Genomic DNA, 17,778 nt, shown 5'->3' on the forward strand with positions numbered 1-17,778 from the left:
GTGGTATTTCTTAGTGCCAAGCATTTGCAAAATGTATGAACCAATCATCTTCTAGGTACACACACAATGGGAATGCATAGATACTTACCTAAAGACTCAAGCAAGTTATAGAACACTATTTGTAATAGCCAAAGATTGCATCCAACCTAAATATCCATCAACTGTAATATGGATAAATAAATTGTGTTATAGTCAAGCATAGAAATATTGGGTTGGCCAAAAAGTTAGTTTGAGTTTTTCCATAAGATATAACTCGAATTTTGGGCAACCCAATGGATACGGTAACAGGAATAAATATGGATACTACATGGAATCTCAGAAACATAGCATTGAGCAAAGAAGTCAGGGAAAGACAAGTCTGTTCTGTTTGAATCCATTTATAGAAAGTTAACAAGAAGCAGGCTTCAGTTCTTTATGGAATGGCAGAGCGAGTCATGCCTGTTTCTTAATCTGGGCATAGGTTACCCAGCAGGGTTCACTTTGTGAGCGTTTATGGAGGCGGACACTTTTGATTTGTGCAGTTTTCTATTTTTGGATGCATGTTAACTTTCAACAAAAAATTTACTTTCATCCTCAATAAGTATAGGCCTTATGGAAGCTTGGGAACTCAAGCCCTAAGGGAAGAACTTCCCTTTTCTTCAAAAGGGAAGAAAAATTGGGAGAGTACTGTGGTCAGTGCCTTCAGTCTATGATCACTTAAGGGAATACAATGAGTATTTTGATAAAACCTGAGGTCATGATAAATAATAATATAGACTCACCATTAATATTCAGAAAATCTGAGGAGATTCAAGCTTAAGTCAGAATAGTCACAGATATGGTTTTCAAAAGAACAGGGACAAATAAGACTAGAAGACAAGATGAAATGCCAGAGTTGAAAAAGCAAACTGTTGATATATAAACAGAGTATCCCATAGTAGTTTGGAATGAAGGGCCTGCAAATCCATGAGTGGGCTTAAAGTTCTCTTGCCCATGCGTGAGGCCTGGGCAACTATGTAAGGTTTATATAGAAGGCTGGAAAACAAAATGACAGGACTTCATGACTTACCGTTTTATTTATAAATCAGTTATCACATAGTCATGCCCTATACTTGTAAATTTCCTTCTGTTTTTCAAACTATGCTCTGACTTCTACATGTAAAACATGGTGTAACAAGCAAATCAGACATTTAAAAATTAATTAATTAGGCTGCATCAGGTCTTAGTTTGGAGAAGGCAATGGCACCCCACTCCAGTACTCTTGCCTGGAAAATCCCCATGGACGGAGGAGCCTGGTGGGCTGCAGTCCATAGGGTCGATAAGAGTCGGACACAACTGAGCGACTTCACTTTGACTTTTCACTTTCATGCATTGGAGAAGGAAATGGCAACCCACTCCAGTGTTCTTGCCTGGAGAATCCCAGGGACGGGGGAGCCTGGTGAGCTGCCGTCTATGGGGTCGCACAGAGTCGGACACGACTGAAGCGGCTTAGCAGCAGCAGCAGCAGCCTAAGACATACGTTTAGCGGCAGTCTGATCGTTTCGCAGTTTACTTCAGAGACAAAATCAGAGTAACTTTGAAATTTGATCACCAGTAGGCAAGAATGGAGAAGGCAATGGCACCCTACTCCAGTACTCTTGCCTGGAGAATCCCAGGGACAGGGGAGCCTGGTGGGCTGCCATCTATAGGGTCGCACAGAGTTGGACACAACTGAAGTGACTTAGCAGCAGCAGCAGCAGCAGCAACAGTTACTGAGTACTTGTATATGAGACACTGTTCTTAACATTTTACATCTACACTGTCTTGTTTAATTCTCACAATTATCCTGCAACTTAGAGGAAAAGGTGTACAGTGATGAGGGGCAGAGCCAGGGTTCAAGGCCAGGTTAGTCTGACTGCAAACTGTATTCAGTTTTATCCTGTCAACTATATTTAGCCATCAGACATAAAAATGCTTTGAAATCTCAGTGAATATACCTGTAAGTCTTCCTTAACTCAGCTCTTACCAAAAAGAGAAGGCCATCCTCACCACCCCACTAGGTTCCTTTTTTTCATCCATGACAGCTGGATCACATCCACAGGAAGCCATCAGCAGGTGAGGGAGGTGGTGGGAGATCTCTCTCAGGAAAGGGTGGCTCATCCTTGGCAAAGACGCAGCACAATAAGGCTCCTGTGCACTTGAATGGAGCTCCTTAGGGTGACCCTCCCTCTCTCTGTGAGGCCGGCCTTCAACTCTCCCCACCCTCACACGCAGCCTCTGCTTCCCTTTGATCATCCTTCAGTGTGAGCTGCGGTCTCTTCTTTCCTTCCCCAGTCGTCTGTGACAAAGAGAGCCTGGTGTCTTTCTCTTAAGGGGAGAACAAGGAGTGGTGGATCTTGAAATACGCCCTTTCTTCATCTCTGTGGGTACAGGATCAATACACAGAGATCATAAACTCATACATCTACAGAAGGGACATTTATTTAAATGACTGACAGCAGAGGTGGTGAGGCCTTCTTGTCTAGATTTTTCATAGAGAAAAAATAGGGTTAAAATGTGTGTGCATGTATGTGTGTAGGGGGTGTGGATTTGAGGGTCTAAAATTCACTGATGGCAAGGAGAAGGGCAGAAAGCTGCATTTATAGGACGTTTTTCATTAGATTGAGAAAGTGAACGTGCAGGGTGTGAAGGGTGATGGTGGGGGACTGATGGGAAATGTGGCCAGCAGGAAAAATTAATCTTTCTCCAGGGACGCAGCGTCTACTTAGCCCCAGCTGATGGCTGCCAGTTGGCAATGAAAACAGTTGCCAGATCTTCTGAGTTTTCAGAAGATGGAAATCCAGATTTTTTTTTTAAATGGGAAATCTCCTATTTTTAAAATGCCGTGAGGGCCAAACCAAACATGATTATGGGCTGCATTCAGCCTGTGGCCTACCATTCTGAGACCTTTGATTTATAGCCCTCGCGGAACAGGACGTTTCGGTTCCAGTTTGTAATCCCGAGGCTTGCTCCTTCCAGACTCAGTTGGTTCTCTGTACTTCGCCTTCCTCCTTCACTCTTTTATTATTTACACACATGTCTGATGTCCCCTCAAGATGATACATTCTTTGGATGGCACGACTTGCATCTTGTTCGGTTTCCTACCTTCTCTGTGGTTTTCTATGGAGCTTTAAATAGAGCAACACTCAGTCAGTGCTGGCTTGACAAGTGTTTGTTAATGCAAGCGCAAAGCTAGTCCAGGGAAATAAAAAACTCTACGTGGGGCCCATTTGCTGAAACATAATTTGCCAAAAAACAAGTATCTGAAAGCCATTTTGGGATTTCCACTTTCAGTGATAGTTGATGATAATTCATTCCAAATTTTTTTGTAAAATAAATATAGAAAACATCTTATTAAGAACATCATGGGGCTTCCCCTAGAGCTCAGCGGTAAAGAATCTGCCTGCCAATGCAGGAGACATGGATTTGATTCCTCTGTCAGGAAGATCCCATGGAGGAGGAAAGGGCAACTCACTCCAGTATTCTTGCCTGGAGAATCTCATGGACAAAGCAGCCTAGTAGGCTACGGTCCATAGGGTCACAAAGAGTCAGACGTGACTGAGCAGCTACGCATGTAAGAACATCAAAAGCTGAACAAAATAATGGGGAATTGCTCTGAGAACACAGAGGGAGTTTAAGAGTGCACACTGGTGAACAGATACATCTTTTATTCTTCACGGGGGCCTTCAGACTGAGTAGAAGGAGACAGAGGGAAGGAGGAAGAGACCCATAGGTGGGATAGAATTGGAAAAAAGATGGAGACCTTGGAGACTTACATATCAATAATTATCAAAATATGGGGCTTGAGTTCTTTAGCCACTTGAATCAGATTTACTTTTGTAAATGATGCTTTTCTAATTGTTCTCTAGACAAGTTTTGTATGCATTGTATTTTAACTTGCAATTTGTATAAATTCACCATCTGCTATCATTACAAAAGTGTTGGAAAAAAAGGTTACTTAGTTGAGAAAAAGGTTACTGAAAAGAAACAGCCAATCCTTCTAGGAACTTTGTGAAGCTGAGATTGTATAAAGTTCCCTGAATTGGACTTGTTGCTATGATAACATGACGAGCTGCCAACTTGTTGATAAAATTGTATTTCACATCAGTCCATCAGTCTTGGTGTAAGACCAGTCAGAGAAATTTCCTATTCAGGTGTGAGATGTGTAATAGATGACTATATAATGAGTGGTCTGAAAAACATAATGAGGTGATTAAAATACATAACTTACCTGGATTTTTGCCTCTAGCCTACTGCCAGACCTCTCCTGATGCCACACTCTACCCATTTGCAATGATTTTCATCTAATACTAACTTCTAGGAATTTATGTGAACACATGTCTATCAGACGCATTAGTGACAAGAGTAAGAACATGTCTATCATATTAGCAGTGAGCTACATATCCCTTGCTCCTTATAGTAAATGACATCTCAAAAAGTGAGACCTTAAATATTCTTTGCAATGTCAACATGCTTGAGGAAAATGATTGCTTTTCACAAACAAGTACTTTTAGTTTTAATGATTATTTAGGGATGTTGAAACAACATGTCAGACATGTCCTGTTGGGAGAATTGAATAAAATTTGTTAATTTTTTTTTCTTTTTAGCTATAAATTCTGACTGTAATATTGTCTTTCAATTTTTATACATGTCTGTGGTAGATAGGTATATGAATGAGATGTTAAATCTTGATTTTAATGTTTGCATTTTGTTGAATACTTAGTTTAATGGAAAGTGGTTTAATAACCAAGTTTTTTTCTGTTTTTAAAAACTGATGTGCAATTAGCCATTTAAAAGTATACAATTCAGGGTCATTTAGTTTATTCACACTGTTGTGTAAACACTACCACTTCCTAGTTCTAAGACTATTTCATCACCCTGGAGGAAAACCTCTATGCCTATGAGGGAATCACTGCCCATTCTCCCCTCCCCCTCACCTCCTGGTTACTATTAATCTGCTTTTGGCCTTTATGGACTTGCCTAATCTGGACGTATCATACAGAAGGAGTCATACAATATGTGACCATTGGTGTTAGGTTTCTTTCACTTAGCCTAATGTTTTTGAGGTTCATCCAAGTTATAGCATCTACGTACTTTGTTTCTTTTCATGGCTGAATAATATTTTATGGCACATTATGCATACATCATGTATACATAATGACTTATCCTTTCATCAGTTAATGAACAATTGGGTTGCTTCTCCTTTTTGCTATTATAACTATGTAGTAAACATTCATGTACAAGTTTCTGTGTGGCTAGATGTTTTCATTTTTCTTCGGTATATACTTAAGAGTAGAATTACTGTGTTACATGATAATTCTATAACTTTTTAAGAAACTGCCAAAACATAACCAAGTTTTAAATACTCAGATTGCCTTTGAATTTGAAACAATATACGGCATCTTTTCTTTTGATGGCTTAATTCATTAAAAAATTTTTTTTTAACTTAAAAATTTTTTTTTTTTAGCTGTGGCGTGTGAACTCTTAGCTGTGTCATGTGGGATATAGTTCTAGTTCCATACACGTTTTTCTGTAGACATATGCTTTCATTTCTTCTGCAGATATACCTAAGGGTAGAATTGCTGGCTTATATGGTGACTCTATGTTAACCTTTTTGAAGAACTGCCAGATGCTTCCAAAGTCTGTACTATTTTGCATTTCCACTAGCAGTGAATGAAGGTTCCAACTTCTCCACATCTTTGGTAACACTTGTTACTATTGGTCTTTTTATTATAGCTATCCTAGTGAGTGTGAAGTGATAATCTTGGTGCAGTTTTAACTCATGATTCCCTGATGGTTAATGATGTTGTATGTTTTCATGTAACATACTTATTGCCTATTTGGGTGTCCTCTTGGAAAAAATGTCTATTCAGGCTTTTTTTTTTTTTTCCTGTTTAAAAATCAGGTTGTCTTTTTATTATTGAGGTGTAAGAGTTTTTGTATTTTCTAAATTCAAGTCCCTCATCAGATATACGATTTGCAAGTATTTTCTACCATTTTGTGGGTTGACTTTGCACATTTTGATCATTGAGACACAAAAGTTTTAAATTTTGATGAAGCCCAATTTGCCTGTTGTTTCTTTTGTTGTTTGTGCAATTGCTTAGTGTATCTAAGAAATCACTATCCAAAGCAAAATCATGAAGGTTTATTCCTCCGGTTCTTCCAAGGACTTTATAGATGTAAGTCTTTCATTATTTTGGGCTAATTTTTATAATACAGTATGAAGGAGGATCCAGTTTTATTCTTTTGTATATGAATTTTCAATTGTTTAAGTGATACTATATATTATTTTTCTAAGACTGTAAACTTTTTATGTATTAATAAATTTGAGGGGGCATATTTCCCCATTTATGTCAGTGTTAACATCCATTTTCCACAAAATGGAAATGAGGAGTTTCTCATTTTCTTTCCTTGAATATTTTAGCCCTCAGCTCACCACTCTCTATCACTATTCCTTTCAAATAAAAAAAAAAAATGATTTCAAGGCCCATGCAGATGATTGTTCAAATATCTTGGTGTCTCTGTATTTTATTTAACCTAATAATCTTGTTGTACAGCTTACCTCAGCCATTTGCCTCCAAGGTCATATTCTAGATCAGTAGTCCTCAATTAGAATCAGAATTAGCTCTTAATTAGAATTGGTTGGGGAGTTTTTAAATGATATCAGTGATAGTCCTTCTCCAGCATAATTACAACAAAGCCTCCTGGGATATGACCTGAGCATCTTCATTTCCAATGTGACACCAGGGTTGAGAAACGCGGCCCAGACACTGCCATCACCAATCACTTTATAACATGCCTCATATCAAATACTCCACTCCTCAGGTGCCACCTGCTAATTTTCCATCTCACCGGTTTGAGTAAACTAATTCCAGTAAACCTTCCATTGGAACTTATAATCCACTCATCTCAGCATCTTTTCATTGTCCCTCATATCTCTAGCGTCTATACTTTCCTTATGTGGTTATATTGACGGCCCCCAGTGAATCCTGCCTCCAGTATTCATGCCCTTGTGTAGTCCCCCCTCACCCCCAAACCCCACTAGAAATAATGCTAGCTATGTGACTTGCTTTAACCCCTAAAATGTGGTCAAAAGGACACTGCTGTTTGAGAAGAAGCCTAGCTACCCTGCTGGAGAGAGCATGTGAAAGGACCACTTTTGTTGTTTAGTCCCTAAGACATGCCCAGCTCTTTTGTGACCCCATGGACTGCAGCCCACCCAGCTCCTCTGTCCATAGGATTTCCCAGGCAAGAATTCTGGGTGGGTTGCCATTTCCTTCTCCAGGGGATCTTCACGATTCAAGGATTGAGCCTGTGTCTCTTGCATTGGCAGGCGGATTCTTTACTACTGAGCCACCAGGGAAGCACAGAAAGACCATACAAAGAAGCTAAGTGAAGAGGAAGAGGCCCTGAGGGAACAGGTACTAGAGCCGAGAAATGCAAACGACAGTAAGGCTCCAGGCTCCAGACAGTCCAGGTGATTTCAGCCTGCAATGCTGAGACCCACTCAACTTTGAAAATTGAGAACCATACCAAAAGCATGCTCTATAGAGGCATACTAAACTGATGAGAAAACTGAGGCACAGAAAAGTTAAGCAATTTACCCCAAATTACATAGCTATCAAATGGTACAGCTGGATTATGGGTTTAGGCCGTCTGGCCTTGAAGTCTGGACTTGTAACCATGATCTGAGTCAATGCTACAAACATGTTGTGTCTACTTGGCATTATAACAAAAAGTCGGTCGATTTGGTAAGTTCAATGAAATGCTGCTTATTAGAATTAGCAATATAATTGGCGAATTTTGGGGGAAAATCCATTAAGTGAGATTATGCATGCATGCATGCCAACTCTCGTCAGTCGTGTCTGACCCTGTGCAACCCCATAGACGGCAACCCCACCAGGCTCCTCTGTCCACAGGATTCTCTAGGCAAGAATACTGGAGTGGGCTGCCATTTCCTTCTCCAAAGTGAGATTATACTACTACTAAGTCGCTTCAGTCATGTCCGACTCTGTGCGACCCCATGGACTGCAGCCTACCAGGCTTCTCCATCCATGGAATTCTCCAGGCAAGAACACTGGAGTGGGTTGCCATTTCCTTCTCCAATGCATGAAAGTGGAAAGTGAAAGTGAAGTTGCTCAGTCTTGTCTGACTCTTAGCGACCCCATGGACTGCAGCCTACCAGGCTTCTCCATCCATGGAATTCTCCAGGCAAGAACCCTGGAGTGGGTTGCCATTTCCTTCTCCAATGCATGAAAGTGGAAAGTGAAAGTGAAGTTGCTCAGTCTTGTCCGACTCTTAGCGACCCCATGGACTGCAGCCTACCAGGCTCCTCCATACATGGGATTTTCCGGGCAACAGTGCTGGAGTGGGGTGCCATTGCCTTCTCCAAAAGTGAGATTATAATCCCACATAATTTAAGGTTTAAGAAAAAATTTACCTCCTCTCTAAAGACAAACAAAACAAAAACAAAATAGGAAACCACATAAAACTGACTCTGCAGAGAGAAATGGGATTTTGGAGGACAAGTTAACCTCAAAAATTAATAGTGCTAAAAAAAGATATTTTCTAAAGAAACTGAAATATTTTTCTCTCGTGTAATAATATCTAAAAATAACATAACATGATTATTCAATGCCTTATTTTGGTCAGAGAATCTTTCTAAATACAAGTAAGACATCAAAATTTGGAGTGTGTGTTAATTCACCTCTCTGCTATATATCCACTATTGATAAACCTCTTAGAAGCCTATGGGAATGGATTATGTCCTCCCCTGCCTTTTTAAAAAAATGAACACATATAACTACATTAAAATATTTTCCTTCTATCTTCAATTTTCCTCTTTATCTTGTTTTTCTTACATTCATCTTTTTTTCTTACTTTAACTTCTTACCGTGTCTCTCTGTCAGAAGTCTTTGTTTATTTCTTTTTTGGGGGGCCTCAACATTGGTAACAGGAATTGTAGCAGAAGGAGGAGAGATGAGAGTGATTGAATAGCTTGACTAGTTGATTCTTTTTGAGTCGCACCAACGGGAGGCATCAAAGAAACAGAACATATTTTACTGCTTAATATGCCTTAATAGAGGGCATCCTAATTTTGCATGAGATGGAAGACATATCTTTCCAATTTTTCCTGGTGGGTGTGTCAGTAAAACAAGAATGCATCTAAAGAGATTGTTATTGTGGGGCCTGCTTGGCATTCTGCTGTTTACGATACCACTTATGAAGCTGTCACAGATAAAGACTGATTTCTTGTGACTCTGAATCTGTTAGTTTCTAACAGATTATCTGTTGTAACCACAATTATGATTACCACAAACAGTGAATTAAACAATACAAACATTAATTATATTTCTGATAATAAAAAGTCCTAAAATCAAAGAACTGGCAAAGCCATATTCTTTCTGGACACTCTAGGGGAGAATTTCTTTCTTGACTTCTTCATTTTCTAGAAACTGCCCATAGACTTTGGCTTTGAGTTCCAATTTCAAAGCTAGTATTCACATCACTCTGACCCCTGCATCTCCTCCTACTCTGAAATCTTGTTTCTCTCTTATAAGAACCCTTGAAGTTACATTGGGCCCACCCACAGAATCAAAGAAAATCTCCCCATCTCAAGATCCTTAACCTCTCACACCTGCAATCCATTTTGTCAAGTAAGGTAACATTCCTCATTACAGGTTTTGGAAGACCTGTAGACATCTTTGGAATGTAGACATCTTTGGAAATCCATTATTTTTCCAATCACCAACCAGCTGCCATTGATATTATCCAAGAGATAAATTGGGGTCAGCTAGACTCCACCATTTTTAGTGCTATTTTTACTTTTTTGAATCCTTATTCATACAGGAGCCAAAACAAACAGAACAACAGGGGTTCAAATGCCCAGAGTATTCTTGATCCACACATTCTCTGTGCTCGATGCAGAGAAATCAAGGTTTAGAAATCCTAGCGCTAATGACTGGTACATTTCTGGTATACCATGCCCATCAAAGAAATAAAGGAAAACTGATCCTCTGGATAAAGATTCCAAATCCACAGAATTCCAGCTCTCCCTTTCCACTGAGATCTGGCAGTTCTGAGAGCCTGTGAGAGTTCTTTTTTCAACTTTTTATTTTATATTAGAATATAGCTGATAAACAAAGTTGTAAGAGTTTCAAGTGGACAGCAATTGGACTCAGCAACACACCTACGTGTATCCATGTTCCTCTAAGCTTCCCTCCCATCTAGGCTGCCACATAACGCTGAGCAGAGTTCCTTATGCTATACAATAGGTCCTTGTTGGTTCATTTAAGAATTGTTAATATACCTTCTCAGGGCCAATTTCCACAAAGGATAGTATAAGAACATTACATCACCCTAATTAAATGTGTGACCTACTGTCAGCCTCCATCAGCACAGAAAATGGCTTTTCTATTTAAGTGTTAACAGCATGGTGCCTTGCCCCAAAGAAAAGTTCCTCATACTCTTTGTTTCTGTACCTTCATTAGAGAAACTGGCATGGAGGGTGTGAGGGGAAAGATGAACAAAGAGGAAGGTGAGATGACAGACATCAGGTGTTGACGTATAAGACAGGGTTTCCACCCTTGGGACAATAGAAAGTATTGAAGGAATTTAGGTGGATAGGGAGAGGAGGACATGGGAGAAGTCGAGGGTTATTTACTGCGTATTTTGGCTTGGGGATGCTGGATGAATGGCGGCTCCATTCACTGAATAAAGGAGGAAGAGCAGGGTTTGGAGGGAAGATGCAGGTCAAGTTGTAATTGCTTAGGACATCCAAGTGGAAATGGTTATATGGCTCAGGAGAAAGGTTTGGGCGTATTACAAATATGGGTTTATCACTCATCAGTGCAAATGCAGTAACAGAGAGCAAGACTGGAGACAGTGTACAAAGTTAGAAGAGAAGATGGCACAAGACAGAGTTGCGAGGAGCACTGACATTTAGAGAATAGGGAGAGGAAAGCCTGAAAAGAAGCTTAAGGAATGGTAAAACAGGTAACTGGGAAATCTGCAAGAGTTGACATGCTAAAAAATTTGTACTCATGCCCTGGGAGCTATTATTGGAAATATGTTTCAGTTCAGTTCAGTTCAGTCGCTTAGTCGTGTCCGACTCTTTGTGACCCCATGGACTGCAGCACAACAGGCTTCCCTGTGCATCACCAACTCCCGGAGTTCACTCAAACTCATGTCCACTGAGTCGGTGATACCATCCAACCATCTCATCCTGTGTTGTCTCCTTCTCCCCTGGCCTTCAATCTTTCCCAGCATCAGGGTCTTTTCAAACGAGTCATTTCTTCACATCAGGTGGCCAAAGAATTGGACTTTCAGCTTCAGCATCAGTCCTTCCAATGAATATTCAGGACTGATCTCCTCTCCTTTAGGATGAACTGGTTGGATCTCCTTGCACTCCAAGGGACTCTCAGGAGTCTTCTCCAACACCACAGTTTAAAAGCATCAATTCTTCTGTGCTCAGTTTTCTTTATAGTCCAACTCTCACACCCATACATGACCACTGGAAAAACCATAGCTTTGACTAGATGGACCTTTGTTGGCAAAGTAATGTCTTTGGTTTTTAATATGCTTTCTAAGTTGATCATAACTTTTCTTCCAAGGAGTAAGCGTCTTTTAATTTCATGGCTGCAGTCCCCAAAATCTGCAGTGATTTTGGAGACCAAGGAAATAAAGTCTCTCACTGTTTCCATTGTTTCCCCATCTATTTGCCATGAAGTGATGGGACCAGATGCCATGATCTTAGTTTTCTGAATGTTGAGCTTTAAGCCAACTTTTTCACTCTCCTCTTTAACTTTCATGAAGAGGCTCTCTAGTTCTTCTTTTCTTTCTGCCATAAGGGTGGTGTTATCTGCATATCTGAGGTTATTGATATTTCTCCCTGCAATCTTGATTTCAGCTTGTGCTTCATCCAGTCCAGAATTTCTCATGATGTACTCTGCATATAAGTTAAATAAACAGGTGACAATATACAGCCTTGACATACTCCTTTTCCTATTTGGAACCAGTCTGTTGTTCCATGTCCAGTTCTAACTGTTGCTTCTGGATCTACATACAGATTTCTTAAGAGGCAAGTCAGGTGGTGGTCTGGTCCTCCCATCTCTTGAAGGATTTTCCAGTTTGTGGTGATCCACACAGTCAAAGGCTTTGGCATAGTCAAAAAAGCAGAAGTAGATGTTTTCTGGAACTCTCTCGCTTTTTTATTGATCCAGTGGATGTTGGCAATTTGATCTCTGGTTCCTCTGCCTTTTCTAAAACCAGCTTGAATATCTGGAAGTTTTCAGTTCATGTACTGTTGAAGCCTGTCTTGGAGAATTTTGAGCATTACTTTGCTAGTGTGTGAGATGAGTGCAATTGTGCAGTAGTTTGAGCACTCTTTGGCATTGCCTTTCTTTGGAATTAGAATGAAAACTGACCTTTTTCAGTCCTGTGGCCACTGCTGAGTTCTCCAAATTTGCTGGCATATTGGGTGTAGCACTTTCACAGCATCAACTTTTAGTTGATTTGAAATAGTTCAACTGGAATTCCATCACCTCCACTAGCTTTGTTCATAGTGATGCTTCCTAAGGCCCACTTGACTTCATATTCCAGGATGTCTGACTCTAGGCGAATGATCACACCATCATGGTTATCTGGGTCATGAAGATCTTTTTTGTATAGTTCTTTTCTGTATTCTTGCCACCTCTTCTAAATATCTTCTGCTTCTGTTAGGTTCATACCATTTCTGTCCTTTATTGTGCACATCTTGCATGAAATATACTCTTGGTTTCTCTAATTTTCTTGAAGAGATCTCTAGTCTTTCCCATTCTATTGTTTTCCTCTCTTTCTTTTCATTGATCATTGAGGAAGGCTTTCTTATCTCTCCTTGTATTTGGAATTCTGCATTCAAATGGGTATATCTTTCCCTTTCTCCTTTGCCTTTCACTTCTGTTCTTTTCAGATCTATTTGTAAGGCCTCTTCAGACAACCATTTTGCCTTTTTGGATTTCTTTATCTTGGGGATGGTTTTGATCACTGCCTCCTGTACAATGTCAGGAACCTCCGTCCGTAGTTCTTCAGGCACTCTGTCTATCAGATCTAATCCTTTGAATCTATTTGTCACTTCCACTGTATAATCATAAGGGATTTGGTTTAGGTCATACATGAATGGTCTGGTGGTTTTCCCTACTTTCTTCAATTTAAGTCTGTAAATGTCAATAAGGAGTTTATGATCTGAGCTACATTCAGCTCCTGGTCTTGTTTTTGCTGATTGTATAGAGTTCTCCATCTTTGGCTGCAAAGAATATAATCTGATTTCGGTGTTGACCATCTGGTGATGTCCATGTGCAGAGTCTTCTCTTGTGTTGTTGGAAAAGGGTGTTTGCTATGACCAGTGCATTCTCTTGGCAAAACTCTATTAGCCTTTGCCCTGCTTTGTTCTGTACTCCAAAGCCAAATTTGCTGGTTACTCCAGGTGTTTCTTGACTTCCTACTTTTGCATTCCAGTCCCCTATTATGAAAAAGACATATTTTTGGGTGTTAGTTCTAGGAGGTCTTATAGGTCTTCATAGAACCATTCATCTTCAGCTTCTTCAGCATTACTGGTTGGGACATAGACTTCGATTACTGTGATATTGAATGGTTTGCTTTGGAAATAAACAGAGATCATTCTGTTGTTTTTGAGATTGCATCCAAGTACTGCATTTTCGACTCTTTTGTTGACTATGATGGCTACTCCATTTCTTCTAAGGGATTATTGCCCACAATAGTAGATATAATGGTCATCTGAGTTAAATTCACCCATTCCAGTCCATTTTACTTCTCTGATTCCTAAAATGTCAATGTTCACTCTTGCCATCTCCTGTTTGACCACTTCTAATTTGCCTTGATTCATGGACCTGACATTCCAGGTTCCTATGCAATATTGCTCTTTACATCATCGGACTTTACTTCCATCACCAGTCACATCCACAACTGGGTGCTGTTTTTGCTTGGCTCCATATCTTCATTCTTTCTGGAGTTATTTCTCTACTGATCTCTAGTAGCATATTGGGCACCTACCGACTTGGGGAGTTCATCTTTCAGTGTCCCATCTTTTTGCCTTTTCATACTGTTCATGGGGTTCTAAGGCAAGAATACTGAAGCATGTTTAATCACAGCTAAATGTGCCTTGCAAATTGTTTCCTTATATCCAAAATGGAGCCAGTAATTTCTTTCTTGCATCACATGATTATGTGTTTTAAATGAAAAAGTATATTTGAAAATATTTTGCAAAGTGTTACTCCAGTGGTCTCAAATTTTAGTGTGCCTCAAAATCATTAGGAAGATGTGTTAAAACACAGATTGCAGTGTTTCTGATTATTAGTAATAGTAGTAGTTTCTGAGTCAGTAGATGTGGGTGCATGGTAAGTCGATTCAGGTGTGTTAGACTCTTTGAGACCCCATGGACTGTAGCCTCCTGTCCATGGGATTCTCTCAGCAAGAATACTGGAGTGGATTGCCATTTTCTCCTCCAGGGGATCTTCCCCATCCAGGGATGGAACCCATATCTCTTAGATCTCCTGCATTGCAGGCAGGTTCTTTACCACTAGCACCACCTGAGAGGCTCTAGGTGGTGGGTGAAGACCTAGAATCTGAATTTTGCATAAGATCTCAGAAGATACTGATGTTTCAGTCTGGAGCCCCTCTATGAGAACTACTGTGTAATCCATTGTGTAATGCAAATGTAAGGAATTAGGCTTTTGATTTTATAGCAGAATTCACTGTTTTCCTCTGATTTGGGTTTTATACCCTAATTTTTTCAAAGTTGTGTCCTCCATCAGCAAGATTGTTGAAATATCTCTACCCTGCTTCACGCCTAGTAATGCTGTTGTTCATTCAGTCCTGTCCAACTCTTTGCAATCTCATGGACTGTAACCCACCAGGCTCCTCTGTTCATGGGATTTCCCAGGCAAGAATACTGGAGTGTGTTGCCATTTCCTTTTCCAAGGGATCTTCCCCACCCAAGGATGGAACCTTCGACTCCCATTGGCAGGCAGATTCTCTCCCACTGAGCCCTCTGGGAAGCCGTTGCACCTAGCAATACCTGTTTACATTTATGACATAGCAGTTTACTATTTTGTTGATTGTTTACAAGAGTGAGCAACAACTTGCCGATTAATCTTGATTAAGAAGGATATGAAAAACGATGTTATATTTCTCGTGGGGAGAAGGAGCTAAGAAGGAACTCTGGAGTAAAAGGTAGAAATGTTTTTTTCTTTGAAGTCGATTAGATACAGAATGCTACTTGTTACCTACTTTCAAAAAGCCCCCTGGAAACTTGTAATTTGATCCAGAGGGCTCAGCAGGAGGAGAGACAGGTAAAAGGAAAAGTTGACCTCATTCTTCAGTCCTTTCAGAAATTCTGAGAAATGTGTGTACCTCAACACTCCGTTCTTTAGTCTCACAAAACAGGGAATCAGGAAAATGCATTAGCACCCTAGTACAGATTAGGAGCACGGGGCGGAGAGGAGGCTCAACCCCAGCAAGCCAGAAGGAAACTGGGGGAGGGGAGAGAGACCCTCCCGAGTCGGAGACGGCAGTGCGGCCGTGGGAAGACAAGGGAAGTGGGGAAATGTACTTCAGGCGTCAGCCAGACACTCGGCCTCCAGGCATGTGGGAAGGCGAGGGAGGAGGGAAGAAGGCTCTGCACCAAGTCGGGATCGCCGGAGCTCCTGCCACTGCTTCCGAGGGAAGACATAGAGAGCTAGAGCTTTCTGCTTCCCCCTCTTCTCTCCTGGAGGCCATTTCTCCACATTTAACCGGGATAAAATGGGGGCACCGCGCCGAGACAGAGCAAGCCAGGATCGCCAGCCCCCAACTGCCGACCCTGCTTCGGCCCCCGGCCCAGGCGGGGCGAACTGGCCTTAGGGGACGCTGAAGTTACTCGGAGAAAGAGGGAGGGTTCGCCAAGCTGCTCTCCAATCGCCTTGGCAGCTCCAGTTACTTGCATCTATTATGCTAATGAAAGACCTCCGGCTCCGCTCCCACCCGAGCGGCCCGCCCCTCCCGGGCTCTCCCCGGTCCCGCCCACGGGCTGGGCGAAGGTGAATATATTATGCTAATAAGGCGGGCCTCTGCCAGCCTCGGGAAGGGGGGCGCACTGCCACGGGAGCCGCGGGCTGGAGGCGGCTCGCCGAGAGTGGGTCGGGGGAGGGACGCCGCTCGTCGGAGCGCGCGCGCGCTCATACACGAGCATCCCGAAGGGTATTTAAGGCTCGTACACGCCGGGCTGCGGAGATACTTCGGGCGGCCGCGACTCGGGCCTCGCGACTCGCGTTTTCTCCTTGGGTATTTCTTTCTCCTCTCTGCTCTTCCCCACTTGGCCACCCTTTTTGCACTGCGCTCTCGCGGTCTGTGTCAGCCTTTTTGCCTGGAACTGAATCTAGGTGGGAAACGGAGATAAAACACCGAATAGGTAGAAATAAGGGAAACTAACAGAGGCGCAACAGGTCCGGTGCTCTGTGGCAAGGGTCAGCGGCGGCCCCTCGCAGCGCCTCTGCCGCTGTCCCCTGGACCCCGCGCGGCCGCCCTCTTCAGAGGAGGTCCCCGTCCTCGGAGGGGCCAGGAGGGACACCGGAGGGTGGGTTTCATTCTGGATTTTACCTTATCGCCACCGGTCCGCGGACTGAGGGTGCTTTTCCCTCGCAGCTGGGAGGGGGAGAAGAAAGCGGAGGATGGTCCAGGTCTGCGGTTCTCGGCGCTGATCCATCCTTGCGCTCCGGCTCCGACTCCTCCAACTAGTTGTGCAGCTATCGGGACGAACTTTGCAGGAATCATCCTTTTTCTTTTAAGATTATTGGAAGTGCTAGAGGGTGGGAGGCGAAGCCGAGACAGCCGACCCCGCCACAATGCTGGTGAAGAAGCAAGCAGGGAAAGGAGGGGGGCGGGAGCCGGGCTCAGAGGACCGGAGCCCAGCCGGGCAGCGTTGTGCCCGCCCCGTGTCGCCGTGCGCGGCCCTGGCGACCCTCCTGTCCGTGGTGGCCGTGATGTCTTGTCTGTACCTGGGGGTGAAAACCAACGACCTCCAGGCGAGGATCGCTGCCCTCGAGTCTGCCAAAGGAGACCCTTCCATCCGTCTGCTGCCTGATTGTGTCGATCAGCTCAAAGCAATGGTGCAAGAGAAAGTGGAGCGACTTCTGGCTCAGGTGTGAAAGGCTGGGTGTGTTTTGTACGTGGATAACATCTTACAGTCGCGAGTCTGTGTGCATGACCAACCTCTGCCTTACTATATGCAGATGTAGTATGGCTTGTGCACACATATGTGTTAGGCCACCATCTCTGCTTACTGTAGCATATATTTGTATATGCACATCCTCTCTTACCACCCTCTCTGTATCATCTTCCCTTACTCTTCTTAATGTTTGCATGCTAAACATATATGGAAGTCTAAAAGGGGGAAAGGTGGCTAGAATGGCACCTAGGTTGGCATTTAAGCTCTTTTTAGTTTCTGAAGCTGTGTGTGGATCTTTCCCAATATTGTGGAGAATATTTCTTGCAGAGATAACATCTGTTAAATCCTTCATACAGTATAGGAAGGTTAGGGTCATTTGTGTCATTAACATAGCGATAGGATTGGAAATCACTCCTAAAAGTGAAATAACTACATGTGATTTTATTACTTCACACATTGAATATTTTCATGTTAAATGTTTAAAAGAAAAAAATAGTCGCCCTGTTTATTTATTTTTGGTAAAGGATGCAGTGCCACGGGTGTTTGTGAATGCAGAGCCATTGGAGTTGAGAGTTGAAAGG

The 17,778-nt window shown here is 42.2% G+C and overlaps 1 protein-coding gene across 1 annotated transcript in view; it reads left to right on the forward strand.

The window, feature by feature from the left end:
* The first annotated feature begins 15,613 nt into the window (after positions 1-15,613).
* Positions 15,614-17,778, forward strand: part of COL25A1 (collagen type XXV alpha 1 chain) — a 516,301-nt gene continuing 514,136 nt past the window's right edge. Inside the window, exon 1 of the mRNA XM_070791080.1 lies at positions 15,614-17,171. Within this exon, the coding sequence (XP_070647181.1) occupies positions 16,875-17,171 (297 nt within the window). The 5' untranslated portion in view covers positions 15,614-16,874. The remainder of the gene's footprint in view (positions 17,172-17,778) is intronic.

Source organism: Bos indicus, chromosome 6 (genome assembly GCF_029378745.1).
Source record: "Bos indicus isolate NIAB-ARS_2022 breed Sahiwal x Tharparkar chromosome 6, NIAB-ARS_B.indTharparkar_mat_pri_1.0, whole genome shotgun sequence".
Lineage (NCBI taxonomy): Eukaryota > Metazoa > Chordata > Mammalia > Artiodactyla > Bovidae > Bos > Bos indicus.